The 19537-nt window shown below is 47.6% G+C and overlaps 1 protein-coding gene across 1 annotated transcript in view; it reads right to left on the reverse strand.

Moving 5' to 3' along the window:
- The window catches only part of CHN2 (chimerin 2), a 122714-nt gene that overhangs the window by 51992 nt on the left and 51185 nt on the right, over nucleotides 1–19537 (reverse strand). The window contains exons 5-6 of the mRNA XM_005862954.2: nucleotides 15540–15653; nucleotides 13477–13762 (exon numbers count right to left, since the gene is read on the reverse strand). Of these exons, the coding sequence (XP_005863016.2) occupies nucleotides 13477–13762; nucleotides 15540–15653 (400 nt within the window). The remainder of the gene's footprint in view (nucleotides 1–13476; nucleotides 13763–15539; nucleotides 15654–19537) is intronic.

Consider the following 19537-nt stretch of genomic DNA (forward strand, 5'->3'; position numbering starts at 1 on the left):
AAGAACATGTATACATGTATGCATAACCCATGGACACAGAAATAGTGTAGTAAAGGCCTGCAGCAGGGGGGATGGAGGGCTAAAAGGGGTTAAACATTGGTCTGGTTGAGTGAGAGGTACAAAGGGGACATCTGCAATACTTTCAACAGTAAAGATTTTTGTAAAAGAAATAATAAAGGGGAGAATCCCAAAGTGGATTTACTTTCTCCTAGAAATGGTGTGCTTATATTTTAAACTGAGCTCTTAAATTAACTCCAACAAATTATAGCACAAATCATATGAAAGCGAGGGTATAGCTATGAATCATTACACAACATGCCAATTATACAAAGACCTCTACCACATGATAAACTTCACACATAGCATTAAAGCCTATCATGCTGTTACATATACATTTTCAAATTTATGTGTAATATAAACATCTGAATTTAATCTAGTCACAACAAATTTAAAACTCAAATTTCCAAAGCACGATTTTGTGTAAGCCTATGCTTATAACATAGAAACCCACACCTGAAATCTACATGTTATGTTGACCAATGTCATTCCAATCAATTTAATGAAAAGATATTAAATTGAAAAAAAATAAGCCTATGCTAATACCCACCCAAGTCCTGATCTCAAAGTTTTAGTGTCATAGAACCCAATCACACACTCCAGGCAACTAAACCCTGAGAAAGGTGTGTGTGTGTGTGTGTGTGTGTGTGTGTGTGTGTGTGTAAGAGAGAGTGTATTTGTATGTGTAACTCATGCTTTGTTCCAAAAGGTGTAAAATGGCTGAGTTATGATGTAGGTTGTCAAAGATCATCAATTTCTCAACTTATAAAGTAGATTTTGTATGAGTGGTGTAAGATATCAAAGCAAAAGTCAAACCAAAACCAAACAACAAAACAAAAAGAAACTCTCAATCTAGCTTCAGCCATCCCTCTGTTTACAGAACATTTCACTCTTGTTTAATCACCTGATTGGGTTTGGTTCTAAAAAGACTGATATCCCTGCTTTGACTTCTTTGGCCAAATGTTTTGCTCGTTCAGATAAGTCTCTGCCAACTTCTAAACTACTAAGGTAAAAAGTAGTCTCATGTTACACTTCTGACATATTTTTGAAGTTGTCTGAGTCTGTTTAGTCAAATAGTATTGCTCTTGGAAAACACTAAACTCGACATTTGTGATACGTATGTGGGACAGCATTTTTGATGTAAGAATGGAACCTAAAAAGCATGAAATAAATGTGAGTATCACGGCCTACTTCCCTCCGTTCTGCGTGCTGAAGGTCTATTATTCTGGAAACGAAGGCATTCCCTTGTGCTCCTATTTCAGTACCAAGATCTTTCCCATCACATTTTGTATAACTGAGAGCTGTGGCCTGTTGTACGGACAGGCCCAAGTCAAGAACATGGCCTGCAGCAGACCGAGGGAGGAAGTGGAGTGAACAAGGCAAATGTGTAAAAAGGAACCATACAGTGCAAGTTCCGAAGCTGACCCTGGAACATGGAAACCTTTCTTCTCGTTTTCATTTCCTTTGGTCCCACTTTCCCCAGAACGTGTTCTCAGAACACCAACCCTGAGAGATGCACAGCATGGAAGGGGTCTGTGGACGAATGAGGGTGGGGACCACTCAGCTCTGAGCCTTCTGGAAGAGTCCTGGTCTGCAGGACCCCACTGAGAAATCCTGCACAAAAGGAAGCTATTCATCTTGATAAAATACACATTTATTGGACCACGGGGAACAGCCTTAACATCTCATGAAAACACTACATGATTCCAAAGGGCTTATCTGTATCAAGCAAGCAGTTTACTAATTTGTTTGATTTCCCCTTTTTGAAAACATCAGTAAGTAGTATTTTTTCTCCCTTCAATCTGAGGAGGAAAATCCCAGCTGAGACCATTACTCTATCAATGAAGAGTCACTTACATTATAACCACAGCCAGAGAGAACAGCCATCTACTAGACGTGGAAACACCTTTCAGATTGGACCTGCACCACGTGGGAAATAGCACTGTCAGAGACTTTAGTGGATTCTGGAACTCCCTTCTAACTGAGTAATGCCCCCGGGGCTGGGATTTTTGCACACCTGGTAGGTGTGCCTGCATGTACTTCACATACATCGTGTCACTTTAAAGGGATGCTCAGGCTGGGAGAGGTTAAATGGCCCACCCCAGGCCATGTAGACAGAAGGGACAGAGCTGGCCTGGGCAGGAGGCCCACCCTCTTTTTTTAAAAAAAAATAAATTAATTAATTTGTGATTTTTTTTTTGCTTAATCCCTTCACCTTTTGCATCCAGCCCCCCATCCCTCTAACAGCTGTCCATGCTCTTAAGTGTACCTCTCCAGCCCCACTCAGTGACCATTTTTAAAAAAACAAATCAATAACAATGAGGCAGGGCTAGAATTGTGTTTAAAATAAAACTAATACATATATTCCCAAAGAGAAAGCCACCTCAAAAATCCTCACTTGGGAAACTAATACAAAGAGAATAGGAACTTTGACCTTTACTCGGTGATTTAAAAAGAAATTGCATATATACATTTTAAAGGAGAACTCCACACATTCTTCTATGACAATAGGGCATTTTATTTCCATATGTGGCATAAAAATATACCCCTGTTTTGCAGTCTCCACGCTAATGGTCACCAAACATTTGACTGCAAGTTCTGTTTTCTGCGCATCACACAGAGCTCTGGTTAAAACAGCTTTCTCTTAGATCTTCCCTTCGAAAAGGAAAGACCAGAATGTGGGCCATTTTTTAAATAGCTGCTTTCTTTTTCTTTCATTTTTAAAAAATTTATTGGGGTGACATTGGTTAATAAAATTATGTAGGTTTCAAGGATACAATTCTATAATACATCATCGGTACACTGTATTGTGTGTTCACCACCCTAAATCAAAGCTGTTTTTCTTTTTAATGTGGCCGTGGTAATAACAAGAGATGCTCTCATATAGACCATGGTCCAGAAGTTGGACTCACCCGCTCCGATGACCTTCCCCATCATCTTCCCACGTGGTTCAGACACACAGCCATGTACCTGCCTTCATAGGCGTTTGCATGCAGAATATCCATACACACTTCTGAGCATTTTCTCCTCAAACAGCTATTTTTAACTTTCAGCTCACCGTCTCTGAGCCGGAAGGTTCCTGCCTCGTCTACTCTGGAGACGAGGACATAAAGCTGGGAAGGCACCGTCACCAATGAGCTTTGGTCGTCTCAGCAGTCACTTCCTAGTGGTCAGGGCGCCGGGAGCGCAGCTGCTTGAGACCCAGTGATTTTAACCACTGGCCTCAGCTTCCTCTATGCACAAGCCCAGCTCTGTCTTGACTTTAACTTCCTTACAGTGCCTTCTCTCACGTGACATATCTAAGATGCAGTAAAGCAGCCCAAGGGCAGGAAGATGGGGGAGGGGTTAACTGAAAACTCGGGGAGCCTGCCCTTGAATAGACTGCAGACCTCCTGAACAGCCAGCCCTGGGCGCTGCCTCGGCCGGGCGTCCTCAGGCTGGCACAGCCTCGAGGGACAGTGGCAGAATGATGACTATGCATGAGAAATGAACCCAGGTGACCTTGGCTGGAAGCACAAGAAAGGTGTTGGACCCATCGGCTTCGCTATTGAGCAGTAATTTGGTAGGGGGTTCAGAACACTGTGCTGCGTGTAGAATGGGGGAGATTATGTCAAACTAGCTAACCATTAACAAACAAACCCTCAAGGTGTTTGCCCCTGACAGCTGATATGGGGTTTGCTATGGATATCACACACACACACACACACCCACACACACACACACACACTCACTCACGAATGGTGTAATAGTTACCAGTTCTTAGAAAATTTACAAAGACCTGCCACCTAGTGCCCATGTATACTATTACTCTGACAAATCGCCCTGCCTGGCCCTTTAGAATCTGGGTTCCTGTCCATCGGCATCCCTGTTCTAGACGTTACTGAACACCCACAGTGTGCTGAGTGGGTGCTGAGCACTCATATGAAATAGCTGTTAGTGTGAACCATATGAAATGGCCATTTTTGTAGGTAAAAAACACACAAAACTATCGAAGGTCAACAGTTTCATTTGGTTCAGTCTAAATCATTTCTATGTTTCCCACCTAATGGATTTTCCTCTAGTTCCAAAGATTACAGTAAAAATGTTACACAGACAACGAGCCACTTGGAACAATTCCTTCCTTCCTCCCGCCCCAGAGGTAGGCCATGAACGCTGGTCTTCTTTGGGCCACTCCCTTAGCCACACCTGTTTCCTCATAAGAACAAATGAGTCAGGAGCAGAAGATGGTTAGGATCACACCACAGAGAGACTGGGTCCTGATACTGGTACTGTTTTGTTTAGAAGCTTTTGAATTAGAGGCAGAGCAAATCCGTTTCCTTGGTCAGCGTGGGAGGGTGGGAAGGCCAGCAGCTATGAAGCTAAAGGAGTTACTAGCGGCAGGACCTGCAGTTACTAGTTCTGTGGCCCTGGGCAAACCACCGGGCCTCCGGGGCCTCGATTTTCTTGCTTCCTTGCTGATAGAGAACCCGAAACGTAAAGATTGTTACCAAGCCGAATAAAATGATGTAGGATTATAATGGATTACAAACTATGCCATGTTTGATACGTGTAAAGGTTTTTTAAGTGATAACTTTCCTAAAATCATACAGGATTCAAAATAATAGAAGTCCCTTTATAATGAGTTGCCTCCTGTGGAATTATGATTTCTGTGATAAGTTTAGCTGCCCTTACTCTGTTAAAGGCATGCTGGATCTTGCAGGGCTCACACTTCTGTCTTATTTCTGACTCTCAATGTGAGTATTAAAGAAGGATCTATTGCAAATGACAGTGGTTTAACTTCTTTGTAATTTTTTTTATCCCGAGGATATTTTTTCCCATTGATTTCTTTTAGAGAGAGTGGAAGGAAGGAGGAGGGGGGAGATAAAGAGAGAAACATTGATGTGAGAGAAACACATCGATGGGTTGCCTCCCGTTCACACCCCAACCTCGGCCAGGGATCAAACCTGAAACCAAGGTATGTGCCTTTGAACAGGAATCGAACCCTCAACCCTTCAGTCTGAGGGCCAACACTCTAACTAACCACTGAACCAGACCAGCCAGGGCTCATTATTTTTTTTAAGCCACCCAATCACCTGAGAGCAGTAAACGCTGCATTTGTAAACTTGAATGCACTCTACAGCTGGTTGGACTTTGTTAGCTCCACGAGTGGGGAGGGACTAAGTACAAAGTGAAATATTAACTTTCTGGAAACTTCAAAGTTCTGTGTAAGGAGAGACATTTCTAAGCGATCATCATAAAACCCAGCCAGACATTTCATTATTGAGGGATGAGTAATGCCAGATCTGCAACCTGTTCCAGAGGCAACGAAAACAAATCACCTTCTGGGTAGCCTTGGCAGTCTCATTTCCATGAATGTCAAAGGCAATTACTCAGAAAACAAAACCCTTTCTCTTCCCACAGCTGACCTGGGGTGGGGGGCGGAGGGGGGGACCCACAAATTCTTATAGATGAAGCTTTTCATTCATGAAGGTAGCAGGTGGGATTTTGACCTTTCTTTCTTCATGGTCTGCAGGTTCCCCACTTATCTCATCTGTTTCCATGATAACCCGGGAGGTCTCTTGCTGGATCTTTGGCCAGACCCAACACTGCAGATGGGGCGATACTTCTTTCCATTTTGTTGAGAAAGGTTTCCTGGCAATATCATGAGTAGATACAGTTCTGGTTTACCAGGGTTCATAGGACTCTTGTATGTATTCTCTTCATCTTAAGTAAGAGAATGTAATTATCAAGAGTCTACAAACACACTTGTTCTGAGCCAGGGGGTAAGAGAGGGAGAGATATACACAGAAGTGGTCAGGGGGCTTCCCATGTCTTCCCAGATGTTCCTTTTCCTACTTGCACATCACCGTGTTAAAGGGGGACAGTGTGGTTTAGTTAATGAAAACCGAAATGAAGCCTAATCAGAATATCTGAGCTTTCTCAGTCATGGGACAGGTAAGGTGAGCAGGGAGCGCAGGATAAGAGGGTGAGGGGCAGCCGGTGGGGGTGGGAGGATTCAGAGTTGTTCTGATTGTAAAGACAGCAGGCATCTAAACTGAACTTGAACGTTCCCACCACCCATATTGAAAGCCAAACAGGAGTTAATTGACTAACATCACGGAGGGAGCGGGCCCCAGCGGCAGCTTCCTTAGAGGCTCAGACAAAGTCCCCGGGACTCAGTCTCTCTTCATGTCCAGGCTGCACTTTCTCTGCTCCATGTGGGAGCGAGCAGGCTTCAGCCATCCAGACTCTACTTCCCGCTAAACCCAGCCCAGCAGACAAAGGGCAAGAGGCCTCTTTCCTTGACTCACAGTGAACGTCTGTTGGTTTCATTGGCTCTGACATGACCGCATCCTGGAACCAACCACAGTGGCCAGGGCATGTGACCCACGGGGTCATCCCTGAACCACAAACCAACCTCTGGGATTAGGGGACAGGTTTGACTCCACCAGAAGCACATGCACTAAAGGAGGGAGGAAGGGAGGGGAGAGGGCTCTGAGGTCATTTCCTGAAGAGGGCACATGGGTTCTAGGGGCAAAAATGGCAGGTCTTCACTGTGAGGGGATGGGGAAGTCCTAACTAGATGGACACAAAGAGGGTGGGAAGAGACTGGAGAAGTAAGCAAGGGGGTGACACCCTGTGCTAGGCCAAGAAAGGCAGACATGGGGTTCCCTACAATTGTGTCTCATCCCAGTGTTCATTGCGGCCCTGTCACCTTGAGCTTGGGGCCTGTTTCTCATCTGTGTGGGGGAAGAGAGAGAGGCCAGGCCACTGGCACCTTATTGTGCGTATATATATATATGTCAGAACGGCCTGGAGACGTATTTTCAAATGACACAGGCCCCAGGCTCAGTGCTGGTGACCCTTGGTGGGAGGTCGTAACCAGGGCAAACTGCAGTCCCTGCAGGTGACAGCAGTCCTTGTCTACAGATCATTCACCTCCCACAGTCAAAGGAGATAAAAGGTGGCGGGATACTTCCTCCCAAGCATCTCCCTGAAGATATGCAAACAGAAACGTCTCTAAAAAGGGTGCTTTTCACCCATCAAAGGTCCAACCAGAGCACCAGTTCGCCGCAAGGTGTGGTCCACCAATATTTGGGGCACCCCAATGTCTTTCCAGAGAGGCCCCAAAGTCAAACTATTGTTATTAATTGCCTCTCCCACTGGTTGACATTAAGAAAGTGCCATTTGTTATGTTTTCTTCTGTGATGAAAAAGAATAACAACCACATTGACCTAAAAAGGCTATAAAAAACATTCTTCCTTTTCCCAGTGACACACCTGTGTGAGAGGACAGAGCATCTTCCTATACTACAAACCAAACAATATATTAGCAGTGACTGAATACAGAAGCAGATGTGCGAATCCAGCTGTTGCTATTAAGGGAGACACTAAAGAGATTTACACACATATAAAACAATGCCACTATCCTCACAAATTTTTTTCATTTTGGAAAATGGACTCATTTCCCACAAAATATGTTATTTACATAAACACATGATGGATTTAATACTGTTATGTTTAAAATAATAAAAAGATTTAATTTTTTCCTCGATTTTACTTTCTATTACATTAAATACCAGCAGCTGTATATGTAAAAGCTAGGTGGAGTCTCAGTCATCTTACAAGCATGAGGGGGCTCAGAGACCAAAAGGTTTGAGAACCTCTGGCCCAGAATCGCAGTGAATCAGATCAGTGGGACCATATTTATGTACAAGCAGCCAGGCTGGCAGAACTGCCCACCTGCTTATGCAAAGAATAAACTCAAACCACAAAGAGACACCCCATCGCCATGGCACAGCCTGCTCAGTGCTATAAAACCCGAGGAAGCGGGGACAATTCAATGGCTTCATTGCTGGAAATTTGTTCTTGCTCATTACTCCCACATCTGTGGTCCTTTGAGAGTCGCCAGCATGTAACTCCCTTCCCTGCCACTAGATGACACTACTCGCATAGAAGAGACCAGCAAGGACTGCGTCTCAATTTCCAGAGATTTTGGAGGGAAATGAACAAGGCAATCTGGCCTATCTTATTCAGACACACACTGGATGTATTAAGATAACGCTCTTTCTGTTCCACTGATAGTGGGGGACAGGTCAAAAGAGAAGCTTTCTGATCAAAGATAACTCACTTCTAATTACTCTTCTATAGGAGGGTCCTCAGCATCAGGTGCATATCAGAATCACCTGGAGCACCTAAAATCCAGACGCCCAGGCCTTATCCCAAGTCGTTAAGTCTGATTTTCAGCGGCAAGGGTGGGGGCCGGAGGGGGTGCAGTCTAGGCATCTGCATTTTTGAAAACTCCCCAGTAGATCCAGTGGGCGGCCAAGGGCGAGAATCACAGCCCTGGAAACGGTGTCACGAAGAGCCACCGGCTGGACCCTAAGGAAGAGACACCCACGTTTCCTTGTTCTTTCACGAAAGTCTCTCTCTCTTACTACAGTCAGTGTCCCCCCATCGTTTCAGTTTTAGCCAACGGCCTTGGAAAAGCAGCCAGGAAGAAGGCACAGAGCCATCCTCTGACCCCATCTCAGGAAACCTGCCCCACCAGGCCCACTCTCTCAACAGTGTTCTCTTGGAGGACTTAGGTGACGGCAGCGGGAGGGAAAGAACGCCAGGGCCTCCGTTAGAACATAGAGGGTTCACAGAAAGAACAAAAGCATGCAAGGAGAGGGAACAGGCATCCTTAAAAGAAAATGCTCCCCCAAGTGTCCGACAGCCTTGCTTCCCCGTCCGACCTTTCCTTGAACCAGGGGTTGAGAACTTTGCAATCACCTGGGGAACCTTAAAAATCTCGCCTCCTGAAGGTGGCCAGCGGGGGCTCTGATTCAATGAACCAGGAAGGGCAAACCTAGGTATTTCTTAAAAGCTCCCAGGCTGAGTCTAGCCGGCAGCCAGTCTGGGAACCCCTGACCTAACCGAAGCAGCTATTCTTCTCGCTGCATGATAAATCCCACACCATCAGGGGATTCTGATGCAAGATAACGCTCGCTTGCTTGGTAAGGCTGGTTTCATGAGCAAATGTAATCTAAGTTCAAAGCCATTCCTACAGCATTCTATCCCATTCCATTTTATGACCCGTGCGTGAGCCGGGAGATGGATGGGCAGAGCCATTACTGCACCTGTCACACTTACTAGCGAAGTTATGCTTATGGTCATTCATCCTTGACGCCTGCGAACAGGCCGGTTATGTCAGTCACATGGTACTTCCAAGGGGCCTTCCGAGGAGCAAGTCTACAGGTTTTCCCGATCCTGTACTGCCAGGGGTCTTTTTCAGCTCCTCAAGGCTTTCTGCATGAACAACGCGGCGCTTCTTTGGCAAAGGAATGTGGCACCTCTGCTTGGTGCAGGGCGAGGGCAACACCGGGTCTGAATCAACTGCCCTGAGTGAAGTCCCAAAGCCTCTCCACCCCCGGGACCAAGACCCCCTCCAGCAGGGCACACCCGCGGAGCCTCCAGGAAGAGCTGCCTCGCCATCACCTTGCATTCAGGCCAAATTTGGCTTCTGAACCCAGTGACCTTGACATCTGAACAAGGCTAACACACACAGCGGGAGAATTGCTCAGCACTTCCTGCCTCGGTTACTCTCTGCCTTGCTCCCCCGCCCTGGTTCATGCTCCACCCACTGTCCAGCTTCCACTGCATCCCTGCTCCTCTCCTTTGTCCTCTGGCTTCCAGGGGCTTTGTGGGTGGGAGGTACAGGCAGGAAGTCAAAGGGTGCAAGGAGGGAAAAGTTAGACTTATTTCTCCCCTGCCCCTCCCTCTTGGGTGCAGGTCAGTGGCTACAGGGCTGGAACCTTGCTTGACTGAGGGGCCCTTTTCCTGTGAGAGCCCCTCCCCCTGTATGGGAGCCCCCATTCCAGCCCTCATCAGACTCTAGTAACCCCAGCATCTTCCCCTAGTCCCTTCAGCACCGGGGAGCTAACTGCTTCGGCCACTGCCAGCCCTGGGGAAATCCCTGTTAACCCAATTCTCTGGGAAATGCCAGTGGATGTGTGTCCATGTCCGGCTGGGCCCCGACTGCTGGGCCACCTTCTCCTCTAATTGCTGTCTGAATGCATTTCCCACGTCTCAGTCATGCACACGAGAGTCCTGGAGATATAACTCGTGTTCCTCGAGTATCTAAACTTTCAGAGAATGTCTCAGCTGCAGGTTACTGTAAGGCATTTTTCTATCCAAGCTGCCATGACCTCTAGATGCCTTTAAAATACAGAAGATGAATGAGCTGGGTGCCTCAGTTTCCTGTTGTGCAGAATAAAGGGGCTGCACACGACAGTCTCTAAGACCCTCCTCCCCGGGCTCCAGCTTCTCAGGACGCCACAGCGAGTCAGACCTCAGCCCAGGGAGGGATGCACTGCACGGGGCGGAGGCTGCGGGAGATGCTGCCACAGACACAGCTTCGCGGTGCATTGGAGATGCACTGTTCTCAGGGTGGCTGAGGCAATCTGCTCTGTCAATGCTCAACCACTGAGCCACACAGGCCAGGCCTGCCACTTCTTTAGTGCCTCTGGCCACCTGCTGGTCCACCGCCTACCCCGGCTTGTCTGAACCAATGTTAAACCCTGTGATGCTTATAGTCCATGTTTGCAGGTCAGTAGATAATCCATCTATGGAATAAACTTTGACATGCATTTCATGAAAGAAATTACACTGGGCAATGGCATTCTAATTAAACGTGCCAAATGGTGGCCCTTATACATCATAATGTTTTTAAGATCAATTACGAAAAGATCAGAGAGAAAACAGATCGCTATTGGCTAACAACCACCACTTTTTCTTCATTTGCACCCTCCCCATCTCTCTACCTCATCTAAGTTATTAAAGGCCAGTTCACTGCCAGCCACCTTGACAGGAGAGAAATCTGGAAACCACTCAAGTCCAAGGGGGCAGGTGATAACTTTCTGCTAATTAACACTTAATATTCTCAGATGTACAGGGAAGCTGGTCTCTCTGGATTATTTGGAAATGATCAATAAAGCGAATGGGCGAAACACATTTAAGAACTCCGAAAAATGAAATGCGAGGCTGTCCGAACCGGAGAACTATTAGAAAATGTACACACGCCATTCATTAAAACCTCCAAGACGCGCCATGACCGAAGCACACAGGGCCCCGGGCACTTCCCCGTCAATCCATTCAAGTTTCTGCCCCCTCTCTTCTAGTCACTGCCTCCATGGCAACAGTGCACTGACCTGCCCTTCAGGGAAACAATTGCTGGCAAGACTGAGACTTTTAATAATGCCACTTGTCAATACAGATCAGAGAGAAATGGGTATATCTGTACCAACTTACTTAACATGCCCACCAATAGAATGAGTGATCCCCAGCGAGTGACCAGCCCAGTGTTCGGAGTGCCCCCAGGAAAGCCACACGTGGCATCAATAGCATCCAAGCAAATCCACACACTGACACCTGTCCACCAAACCCTTCCCTGCGTGTGGATGGACGTCTTCCTTCAGCATCTCCTTACCGTTTCCTGGTGGCTCATGCAAAGGGATTAGTACCCTGATTATTAATGTCCTCCAAATGTTAAATTTAATAAATACAGACAAGATGATCTATATTAGGGGTGGGGAATGTCTGGTCCGTGGGCCACAGAAACCTGCAAAATCATTTGGTCTGGCCCTGCCAAGGCATTAGGGGTGAGTTAATGAAATGTTTGACCAAATACAGCAGGCTAATTTTTAAGCTGATAATTTTGTATGGCCCTCAAATGATGTTATAAATATCCAAAGGGCCCCTGGCAGAAAAAGGGTTCCCCACCCCTGATAGAGTGAGGGGCGTATTTTGTCGCACAAGTTTCCTAATAGAAATATCATCTAGAGAAATAGGTGTCTATTGATGGAACTTCTCAGGGGAGAAAAGGATGGAGAAATAACCCCAATACCCAAGCTTTGGACTCTCCCCCGCAGTGCGCGCTCCCACTCATCTCTCTCCCGGACACGTGCCAGTGCACAGCCTGCAGTTGTAACCGATTGCTTTCTGGGTGGCATTACTCTCTGATTCAGAAATATCAACACGGCTTCGGAGATTTATTTCACAATCCATCCTCTGATTTTTCACGGCCGGGAAGGTCAGCGTCCAGATTTTCTATTCTAAGTGACTTTGGAACAGATTTCCCAAACAGACTACGAAACGGCTCTGGTCCAGACAGGAACAGACTCTGAACGCTGGGACTCAAGTCCTCTCTGTACTCCGTTAAAAGGTAAATGATCAGAAACCCCACCTTTTCCAAGTTAATTATTTAGGAAAAAACACAAAACACAAAATAAGCAGGTGCTTTGGAGACACTGGCGTGATCCAAAGAAAATGGCAAATTACTTTTTTCCCGGGCCAGCTGCTCTACCGATGTGATTCTGGGAAGGTTCTTCAAGGTGCTCAAACTCAATTAGCAAATCAATTGAAATCACCCCCCAGTCTGCCAACAGGATGTGCTGCCCCCTCAGCCCCTCCCCGTGCTTCCTGGTGCATCCCCACTGCCAAAGCCAAAGCCCACCAGCCCACCTGACGGTCCCTTGCTTTTGGCTAACACTGGACAACGGGGGCGGTGGGGACTCTGTTCCGGTTTAATTAAGGATTAGCGACCACCAGAAGGAGCCGTGCTGGGGTCTGCCCCCTTATTTATATCTGCCCCGTCCCAGCTCCCCTTAGAAGCTGCATCCGGCACAGACTCCTCGGGGGCTGATGGGCTTGGCCGGCTGTCACTTTCTGTCAGTGGCAAACAGACAGGACCAGGCAAAGCAGATGGTTCCAAAAGGGGCGCATCCAACAAGTCCCCACACACACCACAAGGTACCGGAGAGGAAAATCCCATCTCCCTGCCACCTCCCGCAGGAACATCCAGCTTGACCGCTCACCCGGGGGAGTTTCTATCCTCTTTCTTTGGGGCAAAAGACAGTCTGTCTTTCTAAGCCTCTGGGAGGTAGCCAGCGTCACCCACAAGGCTCACCAGTGTCAGTACAGTCTGTCACCGAGGTAAGACCACCTTTACGAGCCGGCAGGCCCATGGAGCGCATGTGCACATGATCCTCCGAGAAGCTGCCACACACAGCACGGGTTTGGCCAGCTGGGTGCAATCTAGACAGAGCCCGTAACGTCTCTCATGCAATTAAAAGCAAGTGACTGTTGTCATCATACAACATCCATGGAGGGTTTTTTCCTTTCAAATCCCAAACAAACCCACAGATAATTATTTGTGGGGGTGCTGGGACTGACTGAGTTTGAGCAAATCTCTGAACACTTCTGGGTCTCAGTTTCCTCATCTGTAAAATGGGAGGGTTGAACTGGAAGATGTCTAAGGTCCCCTTAAGCACTCAAATTCTAGAGTTCTTAGGGTGGCGGTGGGTTTCCTCCAATATCTTGGCAAACCACACATACGGTCAGTCACCCGGCTTTTCAGCATAAAGACATAGACCCTGTCTCCGCCACAGGTGCCTCTTACCTTTTCAACCGTGGGGTGCTCTTCACTCGTGACGCTCGCTTTCCGGGCCTCGTTCTTCGACCTGCTCAGCCTCCTGGATACCTTCTCTCTGAGTAGCGTGGCGTATCCGATGTGCTCATAGATGGGGTTTGTGGTCATTTTGGAAATGTACTCGGAGGCTTTTGTTTCTATGTACAGTGTTATCAGGCCATCTGTGACCAAGTCGTGAATGGACTCGAACCTCTTCTCGCCCACGAAGTGTTTTCCATCGTAGAAGAGCCTGTAGTTTAAGGTCTGGTTTCCAAACCTGCGAGGAGGGGGGCCAGGGGGGCATCGAAACAGTGTTAGAAGTAAGACTGGTGAATAACAGCAGCCAGCATTTTTTTTGAGCGTGTCCTATTTGCCAGGCACCAGGCTGAGCACTGGGCGTGGTTTCCCCCCATTGGTTATCATAGAGACCCTTGGAGACAGTCACAGGCATTATCCCCGTTTCACTCCTAAGAGCACTGAGACTTGAAGAGATGGGGTACCCACTGGAGCCTACACGCCTGGAAACTTAACCCCAGCTCACACACGGTGTCATTTAACCCTAGAGATCACTAAGGCCACTGGGGCCCTTATCATTCTCATTTGTAAAAGTCAGAGGGTAGCCACTGATTTACAAATATATCTTACTTATAAAGGTTCTTCATGGGAAGTAGCCACGCCCCATGCTCCCTTCCCTGTACTGCCAATTGCCTCTGCAAGGGAAGCTCCACGCCTGGCCCCACAGTCCCCTTCCTATTCCAGCTTTGACCACCCCCGCATGCCTCCCAGGCAGGCCAGCTAAGAAAACGAGGGGCTGTGTGCTGAGCTCCCTGCTTGCAGCACCACTGCCAGCGCCCCCGGGATCTCGCTTAGAGCATCCTCTCCCTTTCGGACTGGCTGTCCCCCTGGCCTTGGTCCTTACATCTCACGGCTCCTGCCTGGTTCGCACGGGGCCTGCAGCTCCTGCTGTGGGGCGCTGGGGAGAGAGGCAAGGACTGTGCACACCCAGCACTGGGCAGCTTTGAAGTGCTTCCTCCTAATGGCATCACGCACGACATGCAACTAGCCACCCCCGGTTGCAATGTGGGAGGGATCTTTCCATAGACAAACGATCTAGAAGACGGAGCACGGAACACGCCTTTGTGGGCCGGCCGGTAAGCGTCTCCCTCGATACCCTTCCCTCCATGGTGAAGGTCTTCCCAACTCCAGAGTTCACAGAATGATTTTTTTGAAAGATAATCCAATTCTGAAATTGGATGCTTTCCCCAAATCTGAGAGGCCTGCTATGAGGACAAATGACATGACATACAGGGATCTAGCTGAGGAGAGGGCGGCGAATGCATGTCAAGGGCTCTGATTTTCATGCCTGTGATTTTGTGGGAAAAGGCTCTCGAGGGCTTGGCTCCAAGGGCTCGCTGGCATGGAGCATCATGAGGGTCACTGGGAGTTCTTTGGATCGGTGTGGTCCCCGAGACAACGCCATGGACAAACTGCACGTCTGCTCAGGAACACGCGCACACACACGTGCGCACATGCGCACACACATGTGCATACACACACACGCACACTCATGAGGTGAAGTCTTTTGAGCAGGACTGCTGGGGACCCGCTGATCCGAAGCCTTCCTCCCTCAGCTGGCTCAGTGTTTCGGGCAGATGGCTATGGGAGCACCGACCTTCCGGACAATTCTCCCGTTACTGTGTGCGCAGAGCCTCGGTGTCCATCTTGCTGGTAACACCCGTGGCCCCGGAGTGCGTGGCCCCTGACACACTGCGGGTGCATTGTAAACCCAGGGAAAATAAAGCATAAGTCGGGGGGAGGGTGCAACGTGATTGCTCAATAGGTTCAGAGTTTCTGCTCGGGATGATCAAAAAGTCCCGAAATGGATAGTGGAGATGCTTGTACAACATTGAAAATATCCTTAATGCCACTAATTGTACGTGTGAAAAGAATTAAAATGGTCAATGTTATGCTATGTACATTTCACAGCAATTTAAACATGGGAAAGGTGAAGTCACCCGTAAGACAAGTGTGACAGTGGGCACAGTCACGCTCACCGCAGAGCTAACGTGTAGCATCCCGGCTGGCGCTGGCTCTCTCTGAGAATGTACGCGCCCTCCACGCCTCCGAGAAGCTCGTCAGCCTGCTCCCGCGAGATGATCCCGTGGAACCTGAGGGCAGAGGAGACCAGGGCACTCAGAACAGACCACACACAAAGCATGGACCACGCAGAGATGGCTACAAAGATGACGGGGCCACCGGGATCTCTGGCCCCCACTTGGGTGACTACTGTGCATCTAGGGAAGCTGAGCAGCCACCCTTCAGCATGCACCCACACCCATCATACGCATTCAGGAGACCAAACACAATGGACCTGCGGTCCACCTGGCTTCCTGCTGTTGCTTTTGCTCACAAGCTGAACATTAACATGGAAACAAATGCCAGGCTATGGCTCCTTTGTTAACCAGGGGGAGTAACACGAGAGCAATTACCAGCTTAGATCTCTGCTCCAACACAGAGACTATGTATTATCCTGATTGCAAATGAACACTATTGATTATCCACCTGCTTACTTCAGGGGAGGGTGTGTGTGTGCGTGTGTGTTCGTGTTAACATTTGGTAATATTAGAGGCTCATTCTCTGGAAAGGATGGCCAGCTATAATAAACATTTCTCTGTTTCTCTAAATTTAAATTTTGGGAGTAATAGCTTAGTGATATGTTTGCAAAATGTTCCTTCCTGGAAAAGGGCAGGGAGAGAGGGAAGTCAGCTAGAAAGAAAGTTTTGGGTTTTCCCCCCCGAATGCAAAGATTAAGTTGGGGGACAGTGCATGATCTTGGAGCACTGCTTTTCAGTGTGCTGTGACATAGAGCCACCCTCCTGCCCTAAAGGAGGCTAGTGTTGCCAGGTCTAGTGGGAGACCTGGAGGGATCTGTGCAGAGCCGAGCTCCGAGGGTCCCAGTGGCCCCTGCAGAACACGCGTGGAGTTGCAACTGGCGGATCAGTTCCCCAGGCTCCTGGAGCTGAGCAGCGAGATTTGGGGCCTGGATTGTGAGTGTGACCACTGGACCCTGCCAACCTCATGGGGAAGCCTCCTATGTGGCATGAGCTGGGGCCAGAGAGGGCCGGACAGAAAGCCTGAGCAAAGAGACCTGACACCGGGCCCCTGAGGGTGGGAGAGGGAGAGGGCAGAAAGGACATTGGGCATCAGGAAGGTTCCCACACCAGAGTCAGAAAGGACAAAAGCGGGTGTCACAGGAGGTTGGAGGCTGGGTTGTCCAGAACACAATCTGACCGTGTGACTGACCGTGGCCTGGGTAGGGCAGGGCAGGGCAGGGCAGGGGTGACCAGTGCAGGACAAGGCACACACAGAGGGCTCAGGGACCTGATGCCCCTGCCCCATGTTTCTTTCAGGGGTAGAGGAATATACCGAATAGGCAGTTAACCTAAATGTAGTAAGTTTTAATGACCTTGACTTGATGTGTTCAAGTGATGACTAGCAGCCTATGCAAGGGCTGGACAGGCAGCCTGAGCAAAGAGACCTGATACCGGGCCCCTGAGGGTGGGAGAGGGAGAGGGCAGAAGGGACATTGGGCATCAGGAAGGTTCCCACACCGGAGTCAGAAAGGACAAACGCAGGTGTCACAGGAGGTTGGAGGCTGGGCTGTCCAGAACACAATCTGACCGTGTGACTGACCGTGGTCTGGGTAGGGCAGGGCAGGGCAGGGCAGGGCAGGGGTGACCAGAGCAGGACAAGGCACACTCAGAGGGCTCAGGGACCTGATGCCCCTGCCCCATGTTTCTTTCAGGGGTAGAGGAATATACCGAATAGGCAGTTAACCTAAATGTAGTAAGTTTTAATGACCTTGACTTGATGTGTTCAAGTGATGACTAGCAGCCTATGAGTGTCAAAACCAAATTAAATTCAATTGTTCCACAAAAGAAAATCACAGGTCTGTGAATCTGAGGACCCTGTCCGTGGCTCCTCTTCCCCTTTATGCATGGAATTTAAAATACCCATGACATGTATGTCTCACTTTGTGAAAAGAAAGTGAGGCCAGAGGCTGGAAGGAGGAGGTAAGAAGTCCACATGGTCTTGTTCACGGTCAGCTGATGGGTGTTGTACACCATCTAGAGTCCCATAGTTGCTAGCTTCCCCAAATTAGAAGGTATTAACTTACTAAAAATTTTAAGTACAAAGACAATATCTATGCACAGTGAAAAAATTCAAAAAAGTTAAAGCCACTAACGAAATAAAAATAAAATAGTAAATAAATATTCTCTTTCCCTAAATGTGCCATTGTCAACAGTTTTTGTGTGTGATTCCTTCTAAGAAAAAAACATACATGTTTCTTGAATAGAGCATTACTTTTGGAATGGGACAAAAACAACAACAGGAAAGCTTTCATTTTAAAAAAAGAAAGGAAAATACAGAACCTTAAGTTCTGAAGTGAATCTCCCTCTGATACATGTTCCTTTTATGTGGTCAAGGAAATGTGCCCTGGGCCTCCTCTCACTGCAGCACCATCTAGAGTCCCATAGTTGCTAACTTCCCCAAATTAGAAGGTATTAACTTATTAAAAATTTTAAGAACAAAGATAATATCTATGCACAGTGAAAAAATTCAAAAAAGTTAAAGCCACTAACGAAATAAAAATAAAATAGTAAATAAATATTCTCTTTCCCTAAATGTGCCATTGTCAACAGTTTTTGTGTGTGATTCCTTCTAAGAAAAAAACATACATGTTTCTTGAATAGAGCATTACTTTTGGAATGGGACAAAAACAACAACAGGAAAGCTTTCATTTTAAAAAAAGAAAGGAAAATACAGAACCTTAAGTTCTGAAGTGAATCTCCCTCTGATACATGCTCCTTTTATGTGGTCAAGGAAATGTGCCCTGGGCCTCCTCTCACTGCAGTGTGTACAAGGTTTGGGGAGTGGAGGATGAGAATGAGAGGGTTATTCAACAAAAATTTCCTGCAAAAGATAAAAACTGCAAAATAAATGGAGGTCCTTTTGGAATTCATGTCGGACACTGTTCCACTGGAGAAGTATATGGCGGTTTTCATTTTCTCTTGTTTTATAAACTGTGCTTTCTGGGAGCAAAATCCAGATCAGCATATTGAAGGGGAAAAAAGGCACAAACACATCTAACGAGGCTGGGCATTAGGGACGTGAGGGACGTGGGGTGGATGAGAGCGGAGGCTGGGTTCCCGCAGGTGCTCCAGAGGGGCCGCTGAATCCCCAAGCTTGGAGAAGAGGCGCAGAAATGCAGCCGTGGCAATTAGGAAGTGGTTGGGGCCCGGGACAACTAAGAGGGTCATTCATCAGGAAGAGGAAGCTCTGATGGGTAAGGGGATGGAGGAAGAAGGTGTAGGATTGGTGGGGAGAGCTTGGAAGGTGGAGTTGAAGGAGACTAGGCCTCCTTACGGCCTCCTCCAGTTGGATGTGGGAAGAAAGAGAGTTGATAGCTGCCCCTGCTCAGCTTGTGCTGCCTGCCCTGTGAGCTACTCTCGAGGCCTCAGACTTAACCACTGAATAATGATGTTTGTTTGCTTTGCAGTAGGTTTCTGAGAGAGTAAAGCAAAACAAGACTAAAAATGAACAGGAAAATGGGAGGAAATAATGAGGGTATTAAGGCAATTTAGCTAATATAGCCAAGTCAAGGGAAATGATCATTTCGGTTTTATGAGACTGTGGGGACGTGGGGGTGACATTCCTGAGTATTGCATTTACTGGGGTGCACGAAAGATAGGAGTTCAGCCACAGTTTACGATCTTTGACACCCTAAATGTTTATATAACATTGAGATAGAAAGTGAAATAAAACACAAAGTCTCAATTATGGAAAATGCTGCCTCACGTTTCAAACACTTGCCTGGGCCTCATTGGCTGCTTCTGTGGAGAGGGGTGTATGTAGCAGGAGACACTCCCCCTCCCACATTAACAGAAGCCAAGCACCTGAGTCTTAGAAAGAAAATGCAATACAAAGGGGTCCCATTACATTTATCATTCTTATTAGACTCCTGCACAGTGGACATTTGATGAAGACCTTA

This window comes from Myotis brandtii, unplaced genomic scaffold (genome assembly GCF_000412655.1).
Source record: "Myotis brandtii unplaced genomic scaffold, ASM41265v1 scaffold17, whole genome shotgun sequence".
Taxonomy (NCBI): domain Eukaryota; kingdom Metazoa; phylum Chordata; class Mammalia; order Chiroptera; family Vespertilionidae; genus Myotis; species Myotis brandtii.